We start from the raw sequence: 8545 nt of genomic DNA on the forward strand, positions 1-8545 counted from the left end.
GCTGACTCGCCCCCTGGGCCGTGGGGCACTCGGATCCGGGCAATAGGGGGAACGATGGGAGTAGTAGTGGCAACCCGGTTCCGTGGCTCAGGGTGGTCAGGCCAGTGGTAGTCCGTTATGTGTTATTAATTATGTCCGACTACGCCACCCGTGGATTGCGGTTATTAGGAACCGCCGCTGCATGCAGACCGCTGGGGCTGATGAGGTGTGCAGCTAGGGTAGTGTGACTCCCCACGGGAAGAGTGCAGCCCCAGGGCAGTGTAGTGGATGGTGGGAGTGATGGTAGTGAGAGTCCCAGTGCTGGCAGTGCTGGAGGAGCAAGGAGCACACAGACAACAGGTTGCAGTCCAGGGTCTTTACTAGAACAGGTAAACTGACCCACAAACAGTCCCGGCTAGGAGGGGACCTGGATGTCTGAGAGCAACGGGGAAATTGGCCCTGGTCAGGGTGAGGGTGTAGGCCTACCGTGCTTTCTGCGCTCCTTCTGGCTATCTCCTCGTTATAGGGTAACAGCCCACGTTTCCGAGCTTTCTGTGTATTCTCGCCTGTATGGCCTGCGACGTGGGTTCCTTTCTGCTCCCAGCCTTGTACGGCTTTACTGGTCCCTTCGGTTGTGGCAGGGCCTCCAGGCTTCTTAGGCCAAGGAATGTACAGTCCCTTGCGGACTGGTTCTCTGCTGGGGGATGTGGAATCCTCCCAGCCTCAGACACCAAAGTCTGGTAAATTAAGTCCTTTATCTGCCAAGACAGGCTCACTGCGCCTCTTGTCTCTGGCTTATGGCTCTCCTACTGCCACACTTCCTCTTAGGTGCAATACAACTGTCCCTCTCTGCTCTGGGACCTGAATCCTCAGATAGGTCGTCCAGTTCTCCCTAACCCTGCCCCCAGTACCAGCTTTTATAGGGGCAGCCAGCTCCCCCTACTGGCCTGAGACAGGAGGCATTGCATGCTAATGTTCCCCTGACTAGAGAACCTCCCCCTTGCTCTCAGACACAGCTTTAATTACACTTGTGGCATCCAGGTCAGGGTGACACACTTCTAACTCTGCTTCCACCTGCCGTCCTTCATATCCACATGAACTGGCCTTTGCTTTTCTATATGCTTTCCAGCAAATCCAGCTACCCTGCGTGAATGACTCCGGTCCACCACATCTGTATTCAGACCATGGGCCTTTTTTTTAGGCTCCTAGCTGCCGTAGCAAAACATCAGCGCCCCAGAATTGTATCACAAGGGACAATTTGCTGCTTGTGGAAATAAATTATAACTATACATTTCTTCAACCGAAGTAAAGATTTAATTTTCCCCATACACAAATATATACACACACCTCTACAGCTGACACGCTTTACAAATACATAACTTCTGCACAGCTGTCATGTCCCAGAACTGAAAAAGGCGTCTTGGTGAGCAGTGGACAGAGCCGCTATACAGACTACCTCTACAATCTTCCTTTGTTTGCCCTATGCAGTTAATGTCTGGATCAAGTTACAACAGCCGATAAGAAGCTTTGAGTTCTGTAAGTTAAAGAAACACAGGCAGGAGAGTGAGGCAGGATCACTGGACAACCTTATCTTACTCCGCTTTTATATTTCTACATGAGGCCATCTGGGCCACTTTCTACATGCTGTGGATACGTTGAGGCTCCCACCTTCAATTTCAATTTAATATGGTTATTCACACAATTGTCAAAATTATTTTCTGTTTTTCTTTTCTCTGCAGAATTGGAAAGAAAAGCAGAATTACCCTTTGGTGATTTTAGTATTTTGGCATTAGGTAGTAGAAGAGCTGATGAGTTACCTGAGATGAGTCCAGGACTTCCTTCCAGAGACATCAGGCGGAACTAAGGGCACTTATCTCTGCATCCTCAACTTCGTCTATGCAATGCGCCTCCAATAATGCCACTGGAGAAGAGTCCCAGATTCATCTTTGGTAAATTATAACATTTTTAATTACTTAATTCTAATATGCCTGGTTTTGTTATAAGCATAGTAGGAAAGCTAAATCGTAACTCCCTAATGATGTAGTGGTCCATAGTCTACTGATGGGTCCAGTTCATTATAAGTTTCTGTAAATGTCGTAACCTACTAATATGTTCAAAAGCATTGATCTTCTGTTATTTTTGGCTGCTTTTATGATGATTTTTCCATAATTAAAAATAGAAATACTGATACTGTTGAAAAAAAAATAACCAGAAGCCATTTAATGGTTTAATGACTGTCTAATCAGCTTTATTTTAATAGTGCTCTTAACATCCTTGTTCCTCATACTGTAGATGATGGGATTCAACATTGGAGTCACCGCTGTGTAGAGAATGGACACAGTCTTGTCCGTCTCAGGAGAGTGCATGGAATGAGGTCTCATATACATGAACATAATGGTCCCATTGTTATGATCTGCTACAGAGACTAAGGAAAGAGAGGAGATCTGTCCCTACAATAGAACTAAACTAGATCCCTACGATGTAACGGGGAACCTGATCCTGCGATCAGACCCACTAAAGTCCTCGGCTAGTCTGAACGCAGACCTATAGATGTGAGGGAGGGATCCCTACAAGATCTAGGGACTGGGAAAAGATGGACACCTCCTAGCAGAAATAGTAGCAGTCAAAGACAAACACACAACAAAAAGGCATAGGGGTCAGAAGACCTAGCAAAACTAACAGAGAACGGCAACAGAGCAACAAGCTAGCTCAACAGTAGTAAATACAAATGAAGTCCAGCAAAGCCAGGAGGGCGGAGCCAGATTAAATAGGCAAAATGGTCATGTGACCAGCAAACTAAAAAAACCTAACAGGAGAGTTGTAACAGTACCCCCTCTTCTAAGAGGATCCTCCGGATCCCCTAGGCCCAGGCTTACCAGGAAACCTCCTGTGAAACGCTCGGACAAGTCTGGGAGCAGAAACATCATCCGCCCTCACCCATGAGTTATCCTCAGGTCCGAAACCCTTCCAAGCGACGAGATACTGCAAACTCCCTCTATACCGTCTAGAATTTAGGATGCGGGAAATTTCATATTCCCCGTCCTCCACCACCGGAGGAACAGTGGCAGAGGCATCACCATCCGACACATCAGCTTTTTTCAACAGAGAAACATGAAACACCGGATTAATCCTCCAGGACGTAGGAACTTCCAGCCTAACAGCAGATTGGTTAACTATCTGAAGTACCTTAAAGGGCCCTACGAACTTGGGACCCAATTTTTTAGAAGGAATCCTCAATCGCAGATTCTTAGAGGACAACCAAACCATGTCACCAACAGCAAACAAAACCTCTTGCCGTTTCCTATCAAAGTACCTCTTAGATTTTTTGTTAGCCTCCTGAAGATTACCACGCACATCCGTCCAAACTCTCTCCAAATCACCGGAAAAACTTTCCTCCTCAGGCACAGCCGAAACCAATTTGGAAAATGACCCAAAAGACGGATGTCTCCCAGAACAACAAAAAAAAGGCGAACACCCAGCAGAAGAGGATGTATGGTTGTTAAGAGCAAATTCAGCAAGTGGCAGAAACTCAGACCACCCCTCTTGATTGTCTGCCACAAAACAACGCAAGAACTGCTCAACATCCTGGTTCTTCCTTTCTGTCTGGCCATTAGACTCAGGATGATATCCGGATGAAAGCGACAAATGAACTCCCAACCTGTTACAAAAGGCACGCCAAAAACGAGCCACGAACTGAGGTCCCCTATCAGAAACAATGTCAGTAGGAACACCATGTAGTCTGACAATCTCCTTGACAAAGGCCTTAGCGAGTGTCTTAGCGCAAGGCAGTTTGATGAAGGGAACCAAGTGACACATCTTGCTAAAACGGTCCACGACCACCCAGATGACCGTGAAACCTTCAGAGGGAGGAAGGTCAGTAATAAAGTCCATAGCCAGATGTGTCCAAGGTGCACTAGGAACCTCCAGAGGGCAAAGCAACCCCGCAGCAGGAGCATGCGAAGACTTGGATCTTGCACACACAGTACATTGGCGCACCCACTTAATGACTTCCTTCTGCCATCCAGGCCACCAAAAACTGCGACCCACAAGTCTCTTGGTCTCAGAAATTCCTGGATGACCTGCCAACCGAGACTCATGACACTCAACAAACAAATCTCTCCTAAAGGTCCTAGGCACAAACAACCTCCCATGGGGAGTGTTAGATGGGGCATTCTCCTGTGCTTTAAGAATCTCATCCTCCAAAACGGAGTCCAAAGCAGCAATCACAACACCTTCTTGTAAAATGGTCTCCTCTTCCTCCTCAACACCGACCATGGGAGAAAAGCTGCGAGACAAAGCATCTGCTTTAACATTCTTGGTACCCGGGATGTAAGTAACGGAAAAATTAAACCGCGAGAAAAAAAGTGCCCACCTAGCCTGACGGGCATTCAAGCGCTTGGCAGCATCAAGATAGATCAGATTTTTATGATCAGTGAAAACCTGAATGGGAAATTCAGCACCTTCCAAGAGATGACGCCAGTGTTCAAATGCGAGTTTAATCACCAGCAATTCCCGATTACCAATATCGTAATTAAGTTCAGTCTCGGAAAATTTTTTTGAAAAAAAGGCACAGGGATGTACTCCATCCTTGTTTTCCTGAGACAACACCGCACCAACCCCCACCGAAGAAGCATCAACCTCAACCAAAAACGGCTTAGTCACATCAGGCTGCATAAGGATGGGAGCAGAGGTGAACCTCTCCTTTAGAAACACAAAAGCTTCAATGGCCTCAGAAGTCTACTGAACCGCATTAGCACCTTTCCTGGTGAGATCGGTCAGTGGTTTGACAATAATAGAAAATTTTTTTATGAATTTTCTGTAATAATTGGCGAAACCCAAAACCTCTGTATCGATTTCAAACCAATAGGCCTAGGCCATTCCTGCACAGCTTGAACTTTAACCGGGTCCATCTCAAAACCTTCACTGGAGATAATGTAGCCCAAAAAACTAATTCTCTGTACAGCGAACTCACATTTCTCCAGCTTAGCAAAAAGCGAATTGTCCATTAATAACTGTAATACCTCACGTACGCTCCGCCAATGAGACTCCAGATCCGGCGAATAAATCAAAATGTCATCCAAATACACAACCACATTTTTGCCGATTAAAGGTCTAAGGATATCATTAATAAGATTCTGAAAAAATGCTGGAGCATTGGTGAGACCAAAAGGCATAACCAGATTCTCAAAATGACCCACAGGAGTGTTAAAAGCAGTCTTCCATTCATCACCCTCCTTCATGCGCAACAAATTGTATGCCCCCCGGGTTCAATTTTAGAGAACCACTTGGCCCCCACTAACTGGTTAAATAAATCAGGAATCAATGGCAGTGGGTAAGGATTGCGTACAGTAATTTTATTAATCTCACGAAAGTCCAGACAAGGACATAAACCGCCATCTTTTTTTTTTACAAAAAAAAATCCAACAGCCACAGGAGACTTGGAAGGCCTAATGTGACCGGCGGCCAAGCTTGTCTGTATGTATTCTTCCAAAGCCTTTCTTTCAGGAATAGTAAGATTAAATAAACGACTCTTAGGAAGAGTCGCGCCAGGGACAAATTCAATGGTACAATCATAGTCTCTATGGGGAGGCAAAACCTGCGACTCCTCCTCAGAAAAAACTCTCCAAAAATCCTGAATAGGTACAGGCAATTCCCCTCTATCCACAGCAGCAATGCGCCCGTTACAACACTTGTCATAACACTTAGGACTCCAGGACTTAATTTCATTGGTAGACCAATCCAGTACAGGATTGTGCAATTTTAACCAGGGTAACCCCAATATTACTGGAGAAGGCAAATTATCCAATACCACCAAATCCAAATTCTCTTGATGAATGCCATTAATAGTGAGGGGAAATTCACAGACCTTGTGAGTAACACTCTTCAAGGGAGAGCCATCGACAGAAACCACAGCAATAGGGGATGACAAAGTTTTAGGTTAGAATCTAAGTTTTTCCAAGAATCCCCCATCAATCACATTCAGAGTAGATCCACAATCCACAAATACCCGAAATTCAATTAATTCATCCTGAGCAGCAGTAGTGGCAGATAGGAATACTCCCTTAGAATTTAAACAGGCAATACGAGCATGACTGACCATTTTTTTTTCTTTCTTCTTACGAAGCACACAGCTCTTAATAAAATGACCAGAATTTCCGCAATAGAAACACAAGCCTTCAGAAAGTCGGCGGTCTTTTTCCTGAGAGCGGGGTGCCATCGCCCCAATTTCCATCGGCTCTCCATTGTCAGCACAGAACCTCTCAGGACTCGAAGCTGACATAGCAGAGGATTTGCTCTCATTAACCCTTTCACGCAGTCTCCTGTCCACCCGTATAGCTAATTGCATTGCCTCCTGCAAGTTTCCAGGTGTGGGATAAGCAATCAGTAAATCCTTTATCCTTTCACATAGCCCTGCAAGAAACAAGCTTTTCAAAGCAGAATCGTTCCACCCCACCTGGGCAGACCACCGACGGAAGTGAGAACAATATTTTTCCACATTACCTGATCCCTGCCTCAAACGTCTTAATTCAGACTCAGCAGATGAGACACGATCAGGATCATCGTACAACAAACCCAAAGCAGAAAAAAAAACTATCCACTGATCTAAAGCACGGATCACTAGGTTGGAGAGAGAAGGCCCATCCCTGAGGATCTTTGCGCAAAAGTGACATTATGATCCCTATGCGCTGTGATTCATCACCAGAGGATCCGGGTCTCAAACGAAAATATAATAGACAAGCATTTTTAAAAGAAAAAAAATCTTGTTGTTCGCCAAAAAATAGATCAGGCAGACGTACCTTAGGTTCCACAAAATGCGCTCCAGAACAGCTACTCACGTGTTGTTGGAGCTTGGTCACCTCCAGAGAGAGTCCCTGCAAGCGTTGAGACAAATCTTGCACCGAGACCATGATGGAAAACTGGAGGTCTTTCCTTAGAGAAATTTTTTTTTTTTTTTTATGGCTGGACTTACTGTTATGATCTGCTACAGAGACTAAGGAAAGAGAGGAGATCTGTCCCTACAATAGAACTAAACTAGATCCCTACGATGTAACGGGGAACCTGATCCTGCGATCAGACCCGCTAAAGTCCTCGGCTAGTCTGAACACAGACCTATAGATGTGAGGGAGGGATCCCTACAAGATCTAGGGACTGGGAAAAGATGGACACCTCCTAGCAGAAATCGTAGCAGTCAAAGACAAACACACAACAAAAAGGCATAGGGGTCAGAAGACCTAGCAAAACTAACAGACAACGGCAACAGAGCAACAAGCTAGCTCAACAGTAGTAAATACAAATGAAGTCCAGCAAAGCCAGGAGGGCGGAGACGGATTAAATAGGCAAAAATGGTCATGTGACCAGCAAACTAAAAAAAACCTAACAGGAGAGTTGTGACACCCATAATATAGCGACACCACAGTAAGGTGTGAGGCACACGTTGAGAAAGCTTTTTGCCTCCCTTGTGAAGAACGGATCTTCAGTATGGTAGAGATGATGTGGACATATGAAATTAGGGTCAAGACGAAAGAACACGAGGCTATGATCACGGCTGAAATGTACATTTCTAATTCATTGAACCAAGTGTCCTTGTAAGACAATTGAAAGAATGGAGGCATCTCACAGAAGAAGTGGTTGACATGATGTGATCTACAGTAGGGTAGATGGAAGGTAAGGACCACATGAATGGCCGAGTTCATGAAGCAAAAACTCCATGATCCAGCAGCTAAACAGGAGCACAATATCTTGCTCATTATGTTGGTATAGTGCAAGGGCTTACAAATGGCTACAAATCTATCATAAGCCATGATGGCAAGTAGTATGCACTCTGTGGCTCCCAATGCCAAATGGAAATACATTTGAAATGCACATCCCAATATAGAAATACTTCTGTCCTCAGAAATGGTGTTTATGAGAATTTTGGGGACTATGGTGGAGGAGAAGCAGATGTCAATTATCGAGAGATTGCTAAGGAAAAAGTACATTGGTGTCTGCAGTTTGGAATTGATCCTCGCCACGATGACCAGTAGAACATTCCCTGCCAATGTCATTATATACATCACCAAGAATATGACAAAGCAGATGATCTGGAAATGCAGGACATTAGACAGACCGAGGAGGATGGAACTTCCTGGAGATGTTTGGTTTGTACCTTCCATTACTTTTTTGGCTCCTGGACAATAATGGAAAAAATACATATTTAGAGATACAGATAGTTAAACTTTATGCACAGTCTGGGAGATTGCTTGGTCATCCGGTGGGACTGTCTGGCCCTGGATCTGATATGTCTCCATTTTAAGGCTACAACGTGTTAAACACCTCTCTCATCTTCTCTTTTCCCTCTATCTTTTAATTCTCTATACGTGTGGTTTAATACTCAGAACTTCGCAGAAAAACATGACACTTTTCATTGCGTTTTTCTTGCCATTATTTTTTTGACCAAAAACGAAGATATTACATTACATAAAAGTCTATATTTAAATAGAAAATGAACAACATACAAAAATGTGGCTTTTTTGGGGTTAGTGACATTTCTTTTTTAAATAAAAAATTGTCAGCATTTGACATTTTT

At 44.5% G+C, this 8545-nt stretch overlaps 1 protein-coding gene across 1 annotated transcript; it reads right to left on the minus strand.

Annotated features, from left to right (window-relative positions):
• Window positions 1–2198: 2198 nt before the first annotated feature.
• Window positions 2199–8132, minus strand: LOC141152973 (olfactory receptor 5V1-like). Its single transcript, XM_073637633.1, has 2 exons — window positions 7373–8132; window positions 2199–2392 (listed from the first exon to the last, which is right to left on the minus strand). Exons 1-2 carry the CDS (start codon window positions 8130–8132, stop codon window positions 2199–2201), a joined length of 954 nt encoding a protein of 317 aa, XP_073493734.1.
• Window positions 8133–8545: the final 413 nt, after the last annotated feature.

This window comes from Phyllobates terribilis, unplaced genomic scaffold (assembly GCF_046119375.1).
Source record: "Phyllobates terribilis strain yellow unplaced genomic scaffold, ASM4611937v1 Scaffold_7__3_contigs__length_470593459, whole genome shotgun sequence".
In the NCBI taxonomy this organism is placed as follows: Eukaryota; Metazoa; Chordata; class Amphibia; order Anura; family Dendrobatidae; genus Phyllobates; species Phyllobates terribilis.

Bases quoted from the DNA above. Each gene is read 5' to 3' on its own strand.
- LOC141152973 (XM_073637633.1), bottom strand. From the start codon at position 8,132: ATGGAAGGTACAAACCAAACATCTCCAGGAAGTTCCATCCTCCTCGGT. The intron at 2,393-7,372 runs GTCACAACTCTC...TCTCTGTAGCAG, and splicing joins GGTGTCGCTATATTATGGGT to ATCATAACAATGGGACCATT.